At 41.2% G+C, this 23,250-nt stretch overlaps 1 protein-coding gene across 1 annotated transcript in view; it reads left to right on the forward strand.

Annotated features, from left to right (window-relative positions):
- eys (eyes shut homolog) overlaps nt 1-23,250 on the forward strand; it is a 185,366-nt gene that overhangs the window by 9,176 nt on the left and 152,940 nt on the right. The window contains exons 5-11 of the mRNA XM_076286449.1: nt 111-225; nt 1,470-1,629; nt 7,989-8,093; nt 9,144-9,283; nt 10,000-10,163; nt 10,499-10,752; nt 13,165-13,269. Of these exons, the coding sequence (XP_076142564.1) occupies nt 111-225; nt 1,470-1,629; nt 7,989-8,093; nt 9,144-9,283; nt 10,000-10,163; nt 10,499-10,752; nt 13,165-13,269 (1,043 nt within the window). The remainder of the gene's footprint in view (nt 1-110; nt 226-1,469; nt 1,630-7,988; nt 8,094-9,143; nt 9,284-9,999; nt 10,164-10,498; nt 10,753-13,164; nt 13,270-23,250) is intronic.

Genomic DNA, 23,250 nt, shown 5'->3' on the forward strand with positions numbered 1-23,250 from the left:
GGGCTGTTTGTATAGCAGGCATGGGGTCCACATGTCCATCACAGACAGCCCTTTATCGGGGCCCTGCACAAGAGATGAACTGAAAGCTATGCTGGTCCTTCTCTTCACAGATGCCTCAGAGGGTTTACCGGGAAGAACTGTGAGGAAATAATTGACTACTGCAGGCTGCACAGTATTAACTGTCTGAATGAGGGATTGTGCCTCAACCTAATTGGCGGGTATAATGTAAGTAACTCAATACAGAGAAAACTAATGAAATACGTGTAAACAAAAAAAGTCTGATAACACACAGTATGAGACTCCGCATGAAGCTCGGGTGTAATGAGAAAATTGTGTCCTGGGTCTAAGGAGTAAAATAGTAAATTTGTTACTGATGTTATTATGGCCACTGGACGAGGTTTCTGAAAACGTATGACATAATTGAATTTCCTCTCTACCCCTCCTTGACAAGACATTTATTTTTACATGAAAGAAGTTTGCCCAATGGACATATGTTCCTCTTGTTTCCATTAAGAGTATACAGTTGACTACACTTCGGATCCATCTTTAAACATTAAATTGTGATTATGCCAAACAAATATTGTTGACATCTCACTCTTAAAGCTTAAGGTACAATAGCATACTTGTCCCTAATGTATTTAATGTGGATATAATAACATTAGCACAATGGCATCAATATCTTCCCTAATCTGCCTTGATTATCATTTAACCAAACAACACCCATTTCCACTGCTGTTACAGGACAACAGATAAGTGATTAAGAGTGCCGATCCGAACACACATAGTACATCTCCTAATGCGGGCAGCCATTTTGCAAAACAATGTTTATTGAGCGCATAATAGAGTCCATGTCGAGGTGAAAAATGTGCTGTAGCCTACCTCTGACAGTCGATACCTGTGCATTCATTTATAACAATTTTGATGGTATCTATTCTGCTGTGGTGAATATAGATGATTTATGTATTTGTGTCCAGGTGCCAGTGTTGACCTTCCATCTCAATATCATCTTAGTGTCACCTTGTCATGTGTTTTTTTTGTGAATCATCTGTGTAATCAGGACTGAATACCCAGTCAAAGGCCCATAGTGGACAGCAACATCAACAGCTTGATGAGAAAACTCTGGACCCTTCCCTACTGGGGTCACCTCTGCTAGTCTCTGGAAATATCACCGTTAATGTCATGATTAGGTCTTTTCTGTCACTTCCTGTCAGATTTCCAATACGCCACTCCTTTGCAGTGTTGATAACGCAAAGTCAGTTTTCTCTGCCTCTGTCAGAACATAATCATCAGTCCTGATTAAATTTGCCGAAGGCCTCATGCATCACTTGGTCAATTTCCTTTTTTGAGGAACTCCAAGTCCAGGTGGTTCTCCTTGGGATGCCAAATCTCCAGGTAGGAAAGACTCAGCCTCCCCATTGTCCCTTTGTCATTTTAAAAAAAATATATTTTTCATCCTTCTCCCCTGCCAGTGCCTCTGCGCGCCCGGGTGGACAGGAGAGTTTTGCCAGCATGTGGAGAACGCCTGCCTGATTTATCCCGAGGGCTGCAAGAACGGCGCCACATGCATAAGCATAAGCCAGCCGACGGCCCCTCCACGCTACACCTGCAAGTGCCCTCCCGGCTACGCAGGTGAGACTCCAGTCCGCTCCTCCATATTTAGCGGCGTGAGTTGCGCGAGCGTAATAAATTGTCCATCTGTCAAAAGTGTTGTTATTCCTCTTAAAGTTGATTATGAGATTATAAGATTCAGTGGCACTCGTGAGACACAGCACACAACCTGTCAGTCAAGTGCTTATGAATATTTATGCGGGAATAGCAACACTGGTATAAGCTTGGGACTGTGTGGAGGCAATTCATTAAGAAAATTACTTTAGATTTGTTAACTTCATGAAATAAACCTCACGGGTGTCTTTGTGGTCTGAATGATGGGACACAGGGACCAAATGATAATTCCTCTCTTCAGCAGTTTGCTGTTTAGGTAGCTTTTGAACTGTTTTTTTTATTTTTTTTTCATGAAAATCTACCAGATCTACCAAAGGTATCCCATAAACATGTTTTGGCTATTACTTGATAAAATGATGACATACACAGTAATCATATGCTGATCTGTTAAATGTGTAGTAAGAGGCCAGCATTATCGAAGCCTGGCATGCTCTTAATTAAGTATTCTCTTGTTGTCTCAAGTAGCCTTACTTCCTACACTGGTAGTAAACTGGTTAATTAGTGCATTGGACCTTGACTCTGATGAAAAACGAGGGAGTCAGGTTTGTACGGTATGGGTTGGGTCGGGGTTAAGCTGACCTTGCTAAACCTCACCCCAGGTCGCTGCACTGTAACCTCTCTGCCATAGAAGCTTTTGGTCCTGTCGTATCGAACGTGGCCATAATAAGCATAGTGCTAAGACATGGTGTCACTGTCTGGTTTGCACTGCACAACACTACATCATCACACCTTTATTGCACAGTTGATATGTTTTAATTGCCCTTGTAGAATAACCTGTATTTGCAATCTATTTTATTGTCATGGCTTTCAGGCTGATTGTTGGGTTGTACTGTATGTAAGGGCTCTGAGGACTATGAGTAAGTGATAAGAAAAAGTGGCTGCACATTCCCCACCAGACAGACTTCCATCATGAGCTACATGTACTCTCTAATGGGCAATGTCTGATGTAGGTGATATACAGAACACAAAGGTACAGTAATGCCATCAGGGTCCTCTTATTTGAAGATAATGGCACCCATTAGAATTCCTTGAAACTAATCAACGAGTGGGTCTAGAGCTTCCTGCAGAATCTTTTCCCACCAATAGAATGGAGGACATTCACGGCACAGTACTGGAAAATTTATTTGCTTTGAGGATATAAGTATGTGTAGCTTAGAAAACAACTAAACAACAGCTGAATTATACAAAGTTAAGAGCAAATAGGCCTATTAATTTTCAGAAATTTGGACTGCAATTCTGCCAAAAGTCCCAGATGGATCAATACTTTATGTGCTTTGCACTTTAGAATCTACTTTATAAAGTACTGAATGTACTTTAGTTTGTACATTAAAATGCATAGAATAATGAAGTAGACCGTGCTTATTTTAGCTGGTTGAGAAGATGCACAACAAAGCATTAGATGTATATTATGACTTTTTTATATTGAGGGTTTGTTCCCCACAAATTTGCATTCAATGCAATTTCTCTCTCTTTCTGCCATCTGCTGTTGCCATTGAATGGAGTCCGGCGCCTCTGTTCTCTCTAAATGACTATAGCAGCCCTGAGGCATGCCCTTCCCGTTCCTTCCCTCCCCACATTGCTTTTCTAAGTGGATTATCCTGCGATTTGCCTCATAATGTCTCAAAAGTGAAGGGCTTGTGGAGGTTAGGCTGCATTTCATCAGTAAATCTTAAGAGCAAATACAACACAAGGTATTCTGCTGGAGTGCTTATTGTTTGCTCCGACAATGACCAGTATGATATGAAAAAGAACAAAAAAAAACTGTTTGGGTAATAACATTAGATGTTATTTAAGAGCTTGCACAATGTGAAAATATACTTTTTCGAAGTTAATGTGTGTTTGCTCTGATCACCGTCAATGATTAATGACTTTGTATCGATTTACAGAACACAGCATTGGTAGCGGAACAATAAGTCTGTTCATTCTGTCAAGCCACTGTTAGCTCTGCTGTTTAGTGTGACATCTTGATTAACTTGGCCATGTTAGTTTTTTTTTTTAATAATGCCAAGGTGCTTTATTTAATTTGTAATCAAGCTGAAGTCCTGTATCCATGATATGATTATCAGGGTAAAAACAATTTAATGAAGCTCATTTTCAGGGAAATGCCTGCATCTTCACCACATGGCTTTTCAGCATGCTAAAAATGCTGAAAATATCGGTCTGGTCATATGAGGTTTGCCATTGGTTTTCCTAACTGTGAAGTGGTCTTTAGAAATTCAGGGTGGACACTTGCTGTCTGTTGTAAGCCATCCTGTCACCAGGAATAAAATCAAATGAAATACTGATGAACTGATGACGTAAATAGAGGGACATTAGGTCATTACATGTACTCTGAATTGTAATAGTCAACTATTAGAAAATGAATGTCAACTCAAAAATCCTGAACATTTTCACCCTCAATTTGCATTTCAAATTCATGAATAATTTTGTGGTTCTTGAACTGTGTGAAAAATGATGTTCAATGGCTCTCACCAACTGTAACAAAATAGCTTCTTGGGAATAATTTGAGTGAGTGGTATATCTCTTCCTGTTCCTTCCAGCTTAATCTTTCATCCACCATAATGGCAGATGATCTGATAAGCTATTTTTATGGCATATCATGAGTGGGGCTTACAATATTTAAAGATATTGTGCCATTTGAGTGATAACATTTTTAAAAAGTTGCAACAAATAAAAAAATTGTTCAAAATACAGAATACAAAATAATTGCTCAGGCAATTGCCATTTCACAGACAAAGGCATCCTTTGCTACTAGCATTGCTTAAAACACTGATCTGATATGAAAATGAGAACAATGAACATGAATAAAACATGGAGAAAGTGTTTTTCTCTATGTCTTCATCTTTAGACATACAAAAAGGTGCACTTGCTGCAGCGTTTGGACCCATCTGCAGTGAATGATCGTCGTGAGCGTTCCTCCTGTGTTGGAACACAATCATAAACAAATGCGTGAGTCATGATGAGGACGTGAGCAATGCTAATTACTTTCGTGCAACTTTCAGAATGAATTGCTATATTAAGAGAAATGGAGGATTCAGTCTACAGTGGCTCTTTGTAATTGAGTGTGGAATTACAAGAGGGCGATTCTGAATGAGAACTTTAGCTCCCCACGCTTAGACAGAGATTCTCAACTATCAATCATCAGCCGAAGCCGAATAACGTAATTGAGTTTAAGCCCTTAACCTATTTATCCTTCATCAGCATCAGATTCCAGCCTAAGATTTACAAGGAGTGAAGCCTACACAGACATGTAGCTGGTGACAGTAATTTGACAGATTTGATTTCTCATTCTTCATCCTAAAATGTAAAATTAGCACCAAGCAGGAAGGACTGTTTTCCCCATAACTCTGGCAATAAGTATTCTTACTCAGTGTAAAAGTCACTATACAGTTTATAAAGTATGTGTCAAGAGAAAGTAACCGATGGCCTTTTCATTTCAAGTGATATATGGTTCCAGAGCATGATATACAGTATGTTTCCAGAGCAGTCATAGGATGTATGCTTGTCTTAAATTCCCACAGATGCTTGGGAATTTACTGCAGTAATTGCTGATATGTAATAAATGTTTGTATTGGTATGCTGCATCTTTTAAAGAGAGAGAACCCCCCCCCCCTTAATTATGAATTAAAAAGGCAAAACATTTACACACTGTTTACCCATACATTGCGTTTAATTTCCACTGGCACATTGACATAGATTTATGAGTCCATAAATATGCACATATGAGTGCATATTTATACATACTGTATTTACAATGCAAGTGCATAGATTTATTTGATGCAAGTGGTCTGATAGTACAGCTTTGGCAGTCGAGTGTATTGTATCCCCTACTTACTCTCCCCTTGTCCAGGGCCACTCAGTCTTAGGGAGTTTTTGGCAGAGGCAGTTGCGCTGTCCTTAAGGTCAAAGAGAGATGTCAAGAACACGATTGCAATCAGCCAGAGGAGTGTGATGACATGCTTTGAAAAAGCAATATGTGTCTATGAAGGCAGGTGAAATCTCAGGAAGGGCAGATTCCTCCCCGATAAGGCCCTCTTTCCTCCAGATTCCTCCTTCCCCATGCAGCCTCTTATCTGGACCCTTCCTTGAGATGCACGAGTGATGAAATCCAAAACCTAGACAGCAGGCCAGCACGCCGCCTTGTGCACTCACTCGCTTTTTTCTCCCTTTCTGTCACTATGAAAACGAGGTATTGATCTGAGAATTGCATCTACAAATTACAAAGATGGCCTCTGAGCTATTCCCTTAGATGAATTTAATGTTTATATATTGTATAATGTGGCCTTTCATATTTGTTTAGTTGATGCTATTGCTTTAATACTTTTTAAGCTGTAGAGGTTTTTGACAAGAGCCATCTGTTTTTTTGACCGTATATGATGTTTTTGTGTGTTATGACTAATACACAAATGCCACTTTACCACTCTATGCTCAGTTTGACACAGTTGCACATGCTGCGGATCCTTTAAATCACCTTTATTGGGATCTGTTTTCCAAATCTGCTTTGTCCAGCAGAAACAGTGCCTCAGTGCTATCTTATGGATTACAGCATATAAATGAAAACCTGATCAATATCCTAGTTGTTAGGGGCAATTACTGCTGGTCCTTTGTAAGTAGCAACGGACAAATTAATTCTGGTAATAATTGCTGGCCCTCTGTAACTAGTAATGTACATTTACAGTACCATTTTTAAAGAGTTTAACAATGTTGATGTACAATGTACATGCTGATGTGAGTCCTAGCAGTGGACTGATTGAGTTTGAGTTTTACTTTTAGCAAGCCTCTTATCAGGTGTAATACTGTGGTTAGTCAAGTCATCTTAGTTAAATAAATAGACGGAAGTGGATAAATAAATAGATAGATAGATAGATAGATAGATAGATAAATAGATAGATAGAAGGACCCAGTTGATGAGAGGATGAAAGCCAATAGATAGATAGATAGAAAGTGCTCGTAATAGACACAGAGATTGTAGTCAGTCACTTACTTCCAGTTCTCACTCGTCCAATTACAGCTCCTTGTGCCCCCCAACACACATACACACACACACACACACAAACACACGTGGGATGAGACCTGGTCTCTCCTCGCTCAGCCTGCTGTTGCCTGACCTCCTTCTGTAATTCTGACTTTGCTTCCTGACCTTTTCATGTTCATTCCCCCCATATTCCTACCCATTCATCATCCTTCCCCCTCAGCGGAGTCAGTCACACCTCGCAACAATCAACACAGGCATCTGCCAAATTAGAGAGCTACCCGGAGAAGTGGCCTCGCCATCACTTGGTCGGTCACTTTGAGGGGCTCTCAAGCATACATCTTACATCTCTCATTTCTTGAATTTCCTCTTGGGGATCAATAAAGTATCTATCTATCTATCTATCTATCTATCTATCTATCTATCTATCTTAATATATTTATTTTGTAAGAATATATATTGTCATATTAGGTGCATTTGACTTAAGTGGTATTACATGTGCCCTCTCTGTAAAAGATTATAGAAAGGGAGAAAGGTCTGGCTATTGAACTAGCAAGAACTCCCTGGTAATTTGTTCCACTGAACGTCTGTACAGATTGCTGTCTGTCTGTGTTTTTAGTCTGATGAATGCGTACACTTTAAGACAGCAAAGCACAACATTTGTTTGTGGTGTGCTGGTTGTAGGAGAGAAAAAGGGAGAGAGAGAGAAAAAGAGTGAGAGTGTGTGTATATATATATATATATATATGTGTGTGTGTGTGTGTGTGTGTGTGTGTGTGTGTGTGTGTGTGTGTTTAAATGGCAACCTGCTGGAGCTGTGAGGATTCTACTAATCATGTTGCCGAGCTTAATAGTCTCAGATTGGCTCCTTGTGGGTGGGGACTGTTGGTGGTGGTGGGGTACTTGAGAAAAAACAAATCAATGTGAACTGATACCATGAGATGTATTCCAAAGATCAGTTCCTATTCAATCCTTTAGTGTTTAAATACAGCTTTCTCTGGAATGTAATTTCCACACTACGGTTCTTAGCATTATATACTCTCTTTCCACCATGAAATAAACCTGTTTTTAGGGATTGATAAAACCTCATGTCAGACATTGTTATGCAGTTGTTTATTGTCCTCAAACAATGATGTTTACACACAAAATGTCATTACATATATGTTATAGGCGTGCTGCATCTTTTTGTTACATTGTGGCAGTTATTGCAACTTAAAAAGTGCTTTATAAAGGCCTTGAAAGGAGCGTTGTGTCAAACACAGTAGTACTCACTCATTTTCCGCACACCTTGCAGGACGCCACTGTGAAGCCGAGGTCGACGAGTGCGACTCCAACCCTTGCCGGCAAAATGGCACCTGCACCGACTTGGTGGGGTCTTACCAGTGCACCTGTCCCCCAGGTACCGTATCCTCTCCGCATGTGAAAGATCCTCCCAGGCGCACTTGATTGGGCCCCTCACAGCTTACCACCACAGCGCCAAGCCCGTCCCAGCCGAGCCTAACCCCCCCCCCCACCCCCCCTCTCTCTGCTGACTGACTGACAGACGAACAGATCAGTCATCTTTCCTGCCAGTGCTCATTAGTGCGGTAGGATTGTGTCAATATTGTGTTATGGAATACTCCCCCATCAGACACCATTGTAATAATATGATTCGCCTGTAATTGTTGATTCTCCTCGACCAGCTGAGGCAGCATTTGCATTCACTGATGCAACCTGAAAGTCCCACCCAGGAGATTGGCGTGCTCCTGGCAGGCTTGCAAATGCAGTTTTCGCTGCCAGCTGCTCCCAGCCGTCCAATGAGTGCATGGCACAGAGTCCCAGTGCCCCCTCCCATCCACCACCACCACCACCTACACGCGCGCACACACACACACACACACACACACACACACACACACACACACACACACACACACATACATATACCCTAGCCTCTCCTAAGTCATTCAGGAGCACACAGTGCAGAGGAGTGAGAAGGGATAGAATCTCTGTTGGCTTCTTATTGAACAAAGAAACTAATAATGTCAAGTTGGTCTGTCACAAACACACACACACACACACACACACACACACACACACACACACACACACACACGTGAGATTAGACATGCATTTTTGTATTGTAAGGGTGGAAAAAATTCTCCCAAAGGCATGTAGGGGTTTAAAGAAAAGGCCTCTTCAGGGGTCCTCTCTTTAATGGATGGCCTTCTATGGAAAATGGCTTTGTAAAGAATTAAAGGTTAATTGCTGTACTGTATGGTAAACTAAAAGGTATTTCAGGTTCTTGAGAACATACGTGGGCCGCCACCAACAGGACTGCAGCAAATCCACTTATCTACAGTGTAAACCTCTCAGGCGCCTGTTTTTTTTTTCTCCCACTGCGATTCCTCGGTTGTCACAGTTTATGGCAGTGGCTGATGTTGATTTCCCACATTCCACCCCCCTGCAGGATTTTTCGGAACGAATTGCGAGATGGATGTAGATGCCTGCGCTCTCCCAAATGCCACGTGTCCCTCGAAGACGGTGTGTTTGGATTTACCTGACGGGTTCAGGTACACGTGTCGCACACCGTGTCCCCAACACATACAGGTGCGTCAGCAGTTCCTTTTGGGCCAGAAGTGAAACGACTGAGTGAAGAGGGTTTGGGAATGCACAGTGCTTACAGCTGAGCATGGGAGCAAACATGTTGATGTATTAATCTGGCTTTCTTTGTAATTGCCCCTCTAAAAGGTTTGAAATGTAACCATTAATCAGTATGTGGTGGTTTTGTATGCTAATGAGTCCCATTAACAGATTGTCCCGAGTAGTGCAGCAGCCATCACCCCCTCCCCCAACCCCCCCGTCTAAAAACATCTGGTTTAAAAAGATTGCATTCCTCCCGTAAACGATCATATGGTCCCGTCTCCCGACTGTGTTTACCTTGCGTTGATGAATGTTGCGTTGAAGGCGCTTCAAGGGCTTCATGTCTCAAACAGCGAGACAGCAGGGGAAAGAAATTGTTCTGCCACATTTTGTGAGGTATGTGTGTGTGGGCGTGGGGGGGGGGGGGGGGGTAGTAGGGAGTGACTGTATTGTGCGGTGTGGAAAGGACTTGATGAAATATAATTGTTATTCATCACTCTCTCAATATGAAACGCAGTGCACTTGCCACAGTCTTTCACATTCATGAATCCAGTCTTCTAATCCACAATTAGTGTTTTTTTTTTGTCTGTGTGCATATGGATGTGGAATAGGACTACTTATGGTGGTTTATGGTCTGTAGTGAATTTATGTCATGAATTTATATTGTCACGTTTTTCTTCCAGCCCTGTGCCAATGGAGGCCGTTGTATTCTTAACAATGCTACCAGCTACAGTTGTGTTTGTCCACCGGGGTGGACAGGCCACAACTGCCTCATCGACATCAACGACTGCAACCAGCACTGGTGTCAGAATGGAGCCACATGTGTCGACAAGGTCAATGGCTACAGGTAAAAACCTTGAGTTCAACGACCTCTTAATAACCTTGAATGACATGTAGGTTCCCACTGGACTACAGCACAGTTGATTGTTGTTGTTTTTTCAGTGGTGAGGTAAAATCCCTTTTGAAATTGAATTATGAATGTTGAGTGGTAACGTCAGCAGTTTAAAGTTAAGACACTGGTCAAAGAATTGTTCATTTGGTAACTGGTTGTTAAAAAAAAAGGTTTTGACCAAGAAGTTGTATAAAGTCTAAAGTTACATAGTTGAAAGGCCATGATCTTTTGTTAGCATATTAACATTAACATAACATGTCATGTACATTTCATGTTCCTTACATCACCAGCTGTCGTTGTCCTCCTGGATACACGGGCCCTTACTGCGAAGTGGACATTGACTATTGTGTTGGGCATCAGTGTTCGGAGCATGGCACCTGTCTGGACCAGGAGCAGAACTACACCTGCCGATGCCAACCAGAGTATGAGGGCGCGCACTGTGAGATGCGGGTGAACCAGTGTAGAAGCTCACCCTGCATCAATGGAGCCACCTGCATTGAAACGGCACACGGGTACCAGTGCCTGTGTGCTCCAGGTTTTGAAGGTAGGTTGGTTTGTCTAGCACATGTTAAAGTAGATATCTGGCCTTTTTGTAGGTAGCCCTGAAGTGCCAAACACAACAGAGTAACGGAAAACACAACGGCAAATAAAAAAAACACAATGACAAAACAGAAAGCACAACGGCAAATAAAAAAAAAAAAACTAAAACTAAACGGGAACACAACGGCAAATTCAGGAAGACAGTGAAGAATGACAGGAAGAGAGTGGGGGAGAGAGAGAGAGAGAGAGATGGGATGCGGTCAGGAAATGACCATGAGTCGGTTTTGATCCCGAGTCCTCGTGGGCACATGGACCCGAATGTGGCATGGACACTGCAGCCACCTGCACCACAGTGCCCCACGTCTAGTGCATGTTAACTAGCACGTCTCTGTTACCAATCTGTAATTGGTGATTTACGAAGATTGGTCATTCTGGATAAACATTTTAAAATGTATACGTATGCAAGTATTGCAAGTACTGTGTGCAAGTATTTTTTGCTTCATTCAGTGAATGCCTTGCCTTGCCTTTTCTATTCAGTTACATAACAAACATATACACTGTTGCATATTGAGCGAGAAGTGAAGTATATGTGATATATTGATAAATAGTGACACCAGAGACACCTATGCCATATGTATACCATACCTTTCCATATGTTTGGTTGGCATTTCATTTCATATAGATACTCCTTCTATCATCAATGTCAGAGTGTATTTTTATATTCAATCAGAACATTGTCCCGGGGGGATAGCAATATCATTGCGGATGGGAAGGTGATGACAATGATAGTCAGTATTTCTTAGAGTGAACTCAGCAGCCTGTACAGGATTCCATTGTGACTAGTCGCGCATCCTTTAATGCTCAATGGCTGCTTTGGCCAGATGTGCAAACATGGATACAGATGGATTTCTCAAACAACTGTGGCAGCCGCAACAGCTGTGTCATCAGGACTGATATTGTCTTCCGACTCTTTCAAGTGCCTTTAATTATACTTTGAAACACGCTGTCTTTGTAATGACATTTATATATTGTAGATCATCTTGTCTAGGCCCTCAATCAAAAACGGTTTCAGGCAAAATCCTTACACAAGTCAAATGCTAAGTTTTAAGTCATGCAAATTTGACTGTACATCTGATGACTTTATTTGGGCTAGTTACAGTTTTTCTCAGTTGCTTTGGTGCATCACTATTAACATTTGCACAGCAGTTAGTGCAATTCTCAAAACAATTTGTGCAAACTGCAAAACCTAATGGATGACCTGCAAAAGCACGTCACTTGCTCAAAATGGATAGTCCATTCCTCAAAAGCAGGTATTCATGTCAATGAAACTGTCAGTGTCATCAAAATTAGAAGTCTTGACACTATCGTTTATGAACAAGATAGTCAAATGGCTTTGTCATGTTTTCATTATGACAGTTCTCTCAGTGTTTTCCAATGCAAAAAAAGGTCAGAACTCGGTGACACTACCTGAACATGCTCAAGACAGCACTATACAGCACTTGCACAGCCATTTGAAAACTACAGTAAAGTTACACATTGCTGTAGTTAGGTGAGTAAGTGAGTACAAGACACTGAATACGTACATTTTTACTGTATGCTCTTTGCAATTCTACAGCATTGTGACAGAATTTGATAACTAGTTCAACAATTCTGTATGTAATGACTCAAGCAATGAAATGAAGACTATTAGTTTTATTTGGAACGACTATTCAGCATTCATAAGTATAGTTCATTTTGACTGACATGACATACTGTAAGCAAATGATAATGTTAAAAAACAGCAGAGAATTGTATGAAAGCAACTGATATATGACCAAAAGTATTTGCAATTTGTTCAGAGGAAGGAGAAATTGCTACTATGATGTGCACAAATGACTAAATGTTGTGGAGGTTGAACTAATAGTTATGAGAATTTTCATTTTGATCTGAAAAAAGCACCAAAGCGACTGAGAAAAACTGTAAGAGTGACAGGAGGCAAGTGAGGAAGAGAGGTGGGGGAGGGACTTGGAAAAGTGTCACAGGTTGCAATTTGACCCCAGGTTACCGTGGGCACTTGAACCTGTATGTGGTTGGGACTGATGGTCCATTTTGATACCACAGATGAATGGAGACCCCCAGCCAGACAATGGTAGGAAAATCAGGAACAGAGTCGTATTTACCCTTATCTCTTCAGACAAAGATATACTCAGGAATCGTACAGTAACAGGACGAAAATGTAACCGTCATGTCATGTGGAAAAGCACATCACAGCTGACTTCGTTGAAGTATTCTATCCAACAACAATTCTGACTGTAAACATAAGGACATAAACTACTTGAACATGAATTTTAATTTCAATACTCTCATGCTGGTGCTTATACCACAGCTCCCCCAAATAGATGCCTAATTTCTAATACATTTTAAATATTTGTTACAGGAAAGACCTGCTCAGAAAATGTGAATGACTGCTGGTCTAGGCCCTGCTTGAACGGAGGCTCTTGCAAGGACCTCACCAATGGCTATGTGTGTTTTTGTACTTTTGGTAAGTACACCACCATGTAATATTACCCTCCGATACCATTGAATGTGTTGTCTTAGAAAAGGAGTCAGTTACTGCTTATTTATGCATCAGATGTGCTAGCATACCTTATTGAGGAAAGGGGGTCTCCACCGATCCAAATGCAGATATGTATATATCACTTCATCTAAGCAAACATGCTTCGCAGAGTCTCAATAACGTCTTAATAACATCAAGGCCAATGAGGACATGGATATGAAGAGCACATCAGTGTAAATTCTCCCTCAGCTCCCTCTTCACGGACTCATACGCCCTGCTGAGAAAATGCAGACTACCGCCATCGGTAGTAAAACTTCCATTATTGCGATGATTTCGACGGTGGACTGGGGACTGAGGTGTTTGTAATCTTTTTAGCCCCCCCCCCCTCCCATCTCCGCAATTCAATCAGATAAGTGATGTGAGATGTTTACCTCCGAGAGAGAACAAATGTAACACAAAAAAGGTTACAGGGGATGCTAACCCAATTTTCACAATCATACTTCAGCATATCTTATAACGCCACCATAGCAGCTTCGGAAAGGGCCAAGATGGGTTGTATTTTGTGGATTTCCTGGCAAGGGCAAAACTTATTTAAACGTCAGTGGGTAATCAGGATGACATACTGTGGCCTATGGGCGCTTGTATGAGCCTGTCCAAATGGATCTTGTCTTTTTCCTAATGAAAATTACTGAGAGGAAAGCCAAGTGCCAGTTAGTCATTTGGATGGACGCTGTTTGACAGTGTAGTAAGAGGCTGGGCCTGACCAAATAGGATTCAAGTAAGAAGTTTGCTGTCAAGGAACATATTTTTTTGCCGTGGAATTAGAAAAAGAAACCTTTAATTTTATTTAATCTCTGATGGGATATATGTAGTGTAGAGTCATTTAAAAGAGCTGGATCATTTGCCATAATATTTTATACCTTCCCTAAAAATGATCTTGCAATCACTGCAAATACTTTGATATTAGTCCATCTCCATGATGCTGACATAATTGGGTCATATATATGTAACGTCTGCATTCCCAGGTAGTATGTTTGCATTTGCGTGCATCTTGAGGTACAGTAAAAAACAGATGTAAAACACTGAAACTAGTGTAAGGGCATGTAAGGATATCTGCACTCCCTAGTATGGCTGGAACAGTGGCTGGAACAGCCAATTCTCATTCCAAAAATGTGCTTTATATTACTATATTAGGGCTGTCAAAATAACTGATGAATTTCGATTAATTAATTTGAGAAAAAATAACTGATTAAAAAAATTAGTGCAGATTAATCGATTCCGTATGACCTTTAACCCCGAGCCGTTCTAGTCAGTAAAAATTAGACTGTAAAATGAAGGAGAGAGAAGAAAACGTGCTGCCTGGATCATTGATTGGAACATTTAATTTAAAAAACGGCCTGATGGTGTTGAAAAAAATAAAGTGTTGAAAATAAAGTCCTCTGCAATGTCTGCAGCAAGGAATTTGCATATCACCGGAGTTCATCAACTCTATAGTCGCACATCAATGCAAAGAAATAAGTGTTGACATTGAGGGGAGTGTTAATTTATTTTCATTGTGTCCCCTAGATTATATCTGTGGCCTGAATTGCCTTGTATGTGAAAAAAAAAAAAAAAAACTTCTTCCCGAAGCACTTTTGAATTTATTTCCTCAGCATATTAGGTCATATCATAGATTATTATGGCAATTATTTAAACAGTGAAAATAATAATAAAAGAGTTTTTGAACTTTAATGTCACTAATGCTGATTATTCAATGATTCATTTGAATTTAAATATTTAAAATACTTTCACAGCAAAAATTATATATGGGATTAATTTAGATTAATTAATCACAGAGTATGTAATTAATTAGATTATTTTTTTTAATCGATTGACAGCCCTATACTATATATTATGTTGCTGTATATTACAAATGTTTCCATTATAAAAGAACACGCTACAGCATGCATATTAGAGCATGGATTCATCATATGCAGAAATACATCTGATGACGTTTGAGTGCCTTGATCGTGGCACTTGCAGGGCGAGCAGTAATTTAAACGCTCAGCTCTATGCAGCCTTGAGTGAAGGTGTGAGCACACTGGTTCAATCGCAGCAGCATTGTCCTGATTGCTGGTACTGACTGGACACTCCGAGAGCAGTTCGTGACAACTTTGAGTAGATCACCAGCCGAGATGATGGATGAATGTGTCAGATTTATCAATTACACTATGGCATCTGCCTCGGCTGGCTTCTTGTGTGCACTCTGGCTGCGACGCTCACTTGTCAGTCTCCCACAGCAAGAGCTGCGCGTCTCAGCATCATGGTCACGGGTGTCCAGCCTCTCTGACGACCCCCGCGATACGAAACGAAAAGCCGTAGCTGTTGATGAACACAACACCCATCAGTCTGTCACTCATGAATTTGATGTGGAATTTTTTGCTGCAGACCGGTGATGGCCCACCTTTGTAATCCACTACTTACAAAGTTAGTTCAAGACGGGCCAAGATCTGTCAAGCGCACCTAAGGTTTTTGTTTGTGTGTGTGTGTGTGTGTGTGTTTGTGTGTTTGTTGTTGTGGTTGTTGGAATGGATGGAGGTCTCTTGTGTGCCCCAGAGCAAATCAGTAATGTGTATGCAAGGGACTGGTTGCCTCCCTCCTCAGCGCTCTGCACTAGCGCTAGGTTAACCTCGCACGCAGACACAATTGTATGCAGCATGTGAATTCATTGAAGTCATCCACAGTGATTGCCTTTGTCTCACTGTGTTTTAATTATCTTCTCTCAAGTGTTTTCCCCTCAGGCTCACAACACTGATAAATATAAATACTTGTTGAACGAGCATCGCATTGTGTGTGTGAGTGTGAGTGTGTGTGTGTGTGTGTGTGTGTGTGTGTGTGTGTGTGTGTGTGTGTGTGTATGTGCTGTCACTCTTTCTGTATTTCTCAGTGTGTGTGTGTGTGTGTGTGTGTGTGTGTGTGTGTGTGTGTGTGTGTGTGTGTGTGTGCGTGTGTGTGTGTGTTTGTGTGTGTGTGTGTGTGTGTGTGTGTGTGTGAGTGTGTGCAGAATCATATGTATAATATTTTTTAATGAGTTTCTACATAGGTAACGCAATCTCCAGTGCTCAAATGTAGTGCTCTCTCACACGGCCTTGATGGATGAGCTAGAAATTGTTTTGCTTGCAGCCGTTTTCATCATAAAAGGATATGTGCACCATTCTGTCCTTCCTGTGCTTTCAAAGCCAAAGCTCTCAAATAACGGTCGTTGGTGGCAACTGAAAACCATGTAACGTTGGTATTGTCATGTGAACAATGGATGCCTTAACCAAGATGAAGGAATACAATACGCCACCGTTTCTAAGAAGGTGCAAAACTTTCTCTTCTGCAAGTGTTCTGCAAATGTGTCAATAAATTAGTTCATTTGTAACCTTAGTCTTTTGTCTGACACCTACAGTACTCATTCCTAGTCAGTATTGTTAAATCATTCTTTTAACAGTACTTCTCTTTGGAGCTTTTTATTGGCAATGGTGTGCACCATGCTGCTCCAGCCTCAGTAGCCTCTATAGCTAGTAATTGTGTTCTCCTGTTATTATATGAATCATACATAGTCTGTTCAGGGACCGAGGGGGAGACCCAGGAAAGATTTCTTACCCTGACCACTGGCGTTTCATCTTGCCCGAGGCCGAAAAGGAAGTAGGATTTGGTGGGCATCAATAGACGAGCGCCACAGAAATTCCCCTGAATAGTAGCGCTGTTAATGAATTCATACCTCTGTACCCATCTCAATGGGTTTTGTGTGCATTCCTTCAGCATGCCCCCTGAATGTAGTTTATGAGGCCTCATCTGTTCCCAGCAGGCCATTGTGATATTAACAGGGAAAATTTAATATATAACCCTGCAGGACTGATGTGTGTGTCTAAATTAATTTTTTTGTTGGATACATTCGGCGAGAGTGTTACATTTTCCTCCGGTGTGGTACTTTGGGCCAAGAGAAAATAACTCAGTGATGCCCACGTGTTGGGAAGGGTCCCATTTGGAAATGCCTGCTCTCTAAGTGTGACATTCCTTCATGCAACATTAACCTGAGAGTGAATTGCATGCACAATTGGCTATTAAATACCGCTTCCATACTTTGTTGGAGGCAGTAGATGTCCATTAACGATCCAGGGCAACATACAAGGTGGTTTTAGAGGGGGTTGGTGGATGCCAGTACCAGTGGATGAATGCAGATTGCTGAGGGCACTTTTTCATCTTCATTTGGCAAATTCTTTGTCAATCTTTATGTCCTCCTTCATAAGGGCTGACTTGCGCGACACAAACTGTCAGTCAGACAGCCACTCTGTAAATAAGAGCTGTGTTTGTGTGTGTGTGTGTGTGTGTGTGTGTGTGTGTGTATTGCTTCTTCATGTATGTGTTGTGTTGGGGTTTGTGCCGGGGTCCTCTCTTGCGTCAAGATGAGACACAAACTGTCAGTCAGGCAGCCACTTGGTAAATAACAGCAGTGTCTGTGTGTAACATGTATGTTGGTTCTCAATGTATGTGTTTGGATGTGTGTGTGTGGAGGGGGGTCCTCTCTTGCTTCAAATTTACAACACCACAGCATGTCAAAGACTCAATCATGGCTGAACACAAGGCTGGGTAACATTTATTAGGGTTGTAATTTCTTCAATTATTAAACACCATCCATTGCAAGGGCTTATTTACAACGGGTATTGATCCCATATTAGATACTGTGGGGTGGCCGTGTTTTATTTATAACAAAGGTTATCGACGCGGTCATCTATCAGTGACATGTAGACTGCTGCATCTGCTCCGCCAGACAAATGCGATATAGATCACTCTGGCAAGATGGGTCTTTTTAGCCAGTGATTCAGCCTATTAGCATACTGGGCAGCAGGTAGACTGCCAGAGAAAGAATCAGTGCCTTCATAAATCTGCGGCAGAAAAGGGTGTCTTTACCTAATAAAACATGGCATTTCCAAATGTGGCTTTACGGTCTGTCTCGCGAATCTCAGGTTTATGAGACCAGCTAACAAGGTTCGGGGAGAGAATTTGTCAAAGTGGAGGGAGGAGAAAAAGTTTTGTCATATAAAATATTTTCTTTATGGTCTGAGTGGTTTGAAATGCTAGATCAGTGGTCCCCAAACTACGGCCCGCCACATCATTTTGGGTGGCCCCCCAAAACATGTCCGTGGTATATAGCATCTGGCCCGCACGGGAGTACGACATTGTCAAACTATAACCTCCGTAATTTCCCCCATTCATTCTCTATGGCGAGTCTAATAACACATGTAATACTCTAAGTACACATTTAATACTCTTTTTGTCCACTGGTGGTTGTTTTGGCTCAGTTTCACGTTTGCCATCGAAAACGGAATGAAATGTAGGCCTACCTGCACACAATGTAAGATGCCTATGCTGACTGCATCAGTGCTCAAAGTATTCTAAAAGTTTATCAATTAATTGTTAATAACTAACTAACTTCTATTCAAGTCATATTTTTGGGACTTTTTGGGATAATTATTTCTATTTTTTATTCACTTGTTCAAATGTTCATACAAATTCACAATTCACAAAGTTCTCATCGGGTGAGTGAAAGTGGTCATTTCAGATGTTTTTGTCAGCACTTCATAAAACTCTCATAGTTTGAGAACTTTAAATTATTTGTAGGATATTGCTTGTTCACAACTTGAGCTGCATAGGCAAAGACACAGAGTTCAGAGTTCACACATTTTGAATAAAATACTTTTGGGACTCCCTGCTAATACTTTTAGGAGTGCTTAAGTCTTTTTATTAGTATCATTTCATTTGAGCTACATTTTACACTGATATGGCATGATGGCAATATAAACACAGCTAACAATGGTATTAAATTGCAGTAGCCTATGATTAAATGTAATGGAATATTCAACTAAGGTAGACTGTTGTTGTTCACAGTTCTAAGCTATTTATGGTTACTGATATACTCCGAGTCTCTGGCCCTCTCTTAGAGCCAGGCATAGTGAGCTGGCCCTCAGAAGAAAAGGTTTGGGGACCACTGTGCTAGATAGATGCATTTTTGTGCCTGTATGTCTCTCTGTCATTTAAAACTGTGTCTGTTGGTTTGTTGCAGGGTTCCAGGGGAAAGACTGTTCTGTGGACATTGACCTCTGCAGCCTAGATTTGTGTCAGGAGCATACATTGAAATGTATTGAGACGGAGGATGGAAACAATGTCACTTGTATCTGTGAGAAAGGTAAGTTTTAGTGTGTTTTAACACCAGTTTTTGAGCTCTCATAGAGTTGCCAGGCATTGCATCCTTTGCAGTCTCTATTAAGTCTTGTCTTAAATGTTTCTTTCTTACACCAGAGAAAAAATAGAATACAAAACCAAATAAAATGACAAATACTCTATAGCAGAGCCTATGATGTGATGATCAATCATTAGCAACTATTGAGGCCTGTTTACATCTTTTACTTGAGGACACATTCCATATGAAATTTGGGCTATAATGTATTTCAATCACAAACACATTTGTATACCTAATGACACATTTAGGTACAACCATTTGAAGCAGATATGCTAAGCAGCAACTTTAAAATATGATTACAGTTGTTTTTAAATGCTGAATCCGAAGATCACTGAGCTATATCAATAATGCAAAGAGCAACTTTCCAAATGAAAACATCATCTACAGATGAGTGATTCATGGAGGCATGTGTAGCCTAATCAATAACCAGCACTTCATTAGTCTATGCGCACTTATTCTCGACATGCGTCAGAATGAAGGATTGTTAGCAATCCCCTATGCAAATGAAACCTTAGCGGTCCTTAGCGTGATGCTTAGCTCATTCCCCAAGGACAAGTCTGACACTGCAGTACCAGAATGCCTTTCATGGGTCTTGCTGATGTGTAAGGCTGGATTCTTGTACAAATAATGAATCTGTAAGAAGCCACGACTTTCAGGAGTACCCTTTGTCACATGTTCAGCCAAGCCACACCCTCCACCTGTCTCACCTAAATGACAGGAGACGACTACACGTATAGACATTCTCTCTGTATAATTACCCCTAGCTTACTAGCTCTTTTAGACCACAGAAAAAGTGTCTGTCAGAATGTGGATTGGTGCTCGAGTGCCTGAAACAGTAATGATGTAAGACCAGGCGGAACTGACAGAGGCCTCCTCTGCATGATGCAGTTGGATGCAGATTTATGCAGAGGAGTAACGATGCTTAGAGCCATTGTAAAACCACTCAGGAGTGCACAATGAGGGGGGCTATCCACAGCCGCCGTTAGGCAAATTCACATCTATGACTTCATCACTGCGGCACCGGTTTGTATGTACTGCTTTAATGGAGGCCATTGTCATTGCTATATTGCTGCCTGAATGCCTTGAGCTGTTTGGTATATGACCTGTGTATGATCAATGAAATAAGCCTGGCAACCTGTCAATTCTTTATATTTTGTACATACAGTGTTTTTTATTATCTGTTGATACAACAGATACAGCTGTCAACATCACATATATTCCCATAACAACATAGGAACTATACGCCCACTCATCCCTGCCCACACACAAGATTTGAAACAAATATCAACACAGCATCATCAGTTTCCCTTCAACAAAAGATCACATAATCAGGCTATTTCCATGTGCGACTTATCCATTTTTTCTGCCCGGAAGAAAGTTCAAGAAAAAGCATGTGTAGTAAGGCATTCAGTAAGGGTGATGTTATTTCTTCCATATACTGTACCTGTCTGTTCATTGTTCAGTTGCTTTACATGTGCCATGTGACATGTATCTCTCTATATCTGCACATGTGTCTGTGCAGTTAGTGTTTTAAATCACCAGCCCACTATGCGGCTATGATGGGCTGTGCTGTGATCAGTATGGGTTATGTTGACCTTGGATTGACCTGTCACCTGGATGAGTGATGAAGTTCATTCAACATCAAATCAAAACTTGATATGTAATTTGAAATATGTTCGTCAACGACCTTTTTTCAATGACCAAGAGGAGACAAAGACAAGACAACACAACACAAACTACACTCAAAAATATGACACTTGTCATGTTGTGGAGAGGGTCCCTGCAGACTAAACTAATTATTTGTACCTTTGTAAGTGTAAAGAAAGGGTATAACCACCATCTTGCTAGGACTCGTCACACAGAACAAAGGATTTCAAAACATAACCTTTGGTTTTGGGAAACACTGATCAACAATTTTTCACAATTTTTTATCTATCAAACAAGAAATCGACTAATTGAGAAAATCATCAGCAGATTAACCGACTATGAAAATAATCGTTAGTTGCAGCCCATAATAGTGTACATTACATACAACCACAGATTCATCAGCCATGTTCAGCCACCAGCCTGTAATGGCCGATCCTCCCCTGCAGCTTGTTTCAGTGGCTCTGTTGATTCCCCTCTCCTGCTTTGTGTGCCACTTTGAGTGGACATCCAGATGCCCTTGCCCACAGCGGGTGGAATTTATAGTTAATTAAGCGAATTGGTGCACATCCTCTGAATCCCTGTCCTTCGCTGATGCTTATGATAGTGATGGTTGACATCATCATCGCAATGATGTTATTGGTGGTGAATGTGATGGAGGCCGATGGTGGTGATGATGATGATGGTGATGATGAAGTTTATGATGATGGCTATCATAATGATGATGGTGTTTCTCTTGGAAATTATAAGTATGGCAGTCTGCCTAGGAACAGTTAATCTTAACGTATTCAGGGCTGTATTTGAGGAGCAAAGTGAAATAATTAGCCCTGACTATATCAGAGCACAGTTTGAAATTCACAATGAGAAGATGAAACATGCGCTCTGAATAATTGCTCATTGCATATGCAAGGCCCATGGGCATATATGTTTTCCTAAGATATATGCATTGCCCTATATTTTGTAAGAACTCACTGTGATAATTCAATTTAAGTGTAAATATACATGGCAATTTTCTATGTCACATTAAGGCCACGTGCAGAATACATTGATCTTAGACCCCACTGGCAACTGAGAGCTCTAAATTCCCATATGCGTGTCAATTTGACCAGGTTAACATAACTAGACATACAGTATGCACCACCAGGCAGACCATGCTGTAATATGCATGTAACATGTACAGTAACGTTTGCATTGGTTAGCCATCCCATGGGCCTAGGAACAGACCTCAGAATGACTCTATATACTGACATAGAAAGACTTTGTTGGGATATACTATAGCCTGTATGAGAAATGAATGCATTTCTCTTTTCTGATTTCACTGTGATATGGGTAGTAGTACACAGAGAGTTGTGTAGGAGTACAGAGAGCATGGTGTTTAATGCAGTGTGTGTGTGTGTGTGTGTGTGCATCAAGGGATGCTAGTGTGCTTGTCTGTGGGTGGTCATCTATTTGCTTTGTTGTGGTTTGTGCACACTCATGCTTGCGTTCTCTCTCTTTCTCTCTCTCTCTCTCTCTCCATGTGTATGTGTGCCTTCTGACTGGCATTGAGGCACTGAGTGCAGAAATGGTATTTGGCTTCGATGTGGGCCATCGCTGGATTTGTCACTGGCCTGTTTAATGTAATAAATCAGAGAGGCAATGACTGACTCTTATTAAACATGATTAAATGATCCACTGGGTTGTGGCAGCGTGTGCCCAGCTAGCTCTCTGAATCAATAACAGCTTTGTAAAGCTGCTTTTGAATGGGGAAACAAAGTCATACAAATCCTAATTGGCTGTGGGATTAGACTAACCAAAGGGACTGCCGTAATGATCCTTCTTGTCTCGTGCAGGCTTTGCCGGCCCGTTCTGCGAGGTGAATCAAAACGATTGCGGATCGATGCCGTGCCAAAACGGCGCTGTGTGTGTGGACGGCGTCGACACATATCGGTGTTTCTGCCCCGAGGGTAAGTCAGCTGCCCAATTCCACAACTTTCACTGCCAGACCGTCCCAGCACATGAGCTCATGTCATTAGTCTCAGTTTTATGTTGATGGTGAAGTATGCAGTATGTTGTAT

This window comes from Alosa pseudoharengus, unplaced genomic scaffold, assembly GCF_046254945.1.
Source record: "Alosa pseudoharengus isolate Yale_2024_CS ecotype anadromous, Long Island Sound unplaced genomic scaffold, YU_APseudo_1.1 YU_APseudo_1.1_scf_15, whole genome shotgun sequence".
In the NCBI taxonomy this organism is placed as follows: domain Eukaryota; kingdom Metazoa; phylum Chordata; class Actinopteri; order Clupeiformes; family Clupeidae; genus Alosa; species Alosa pseudoharengus.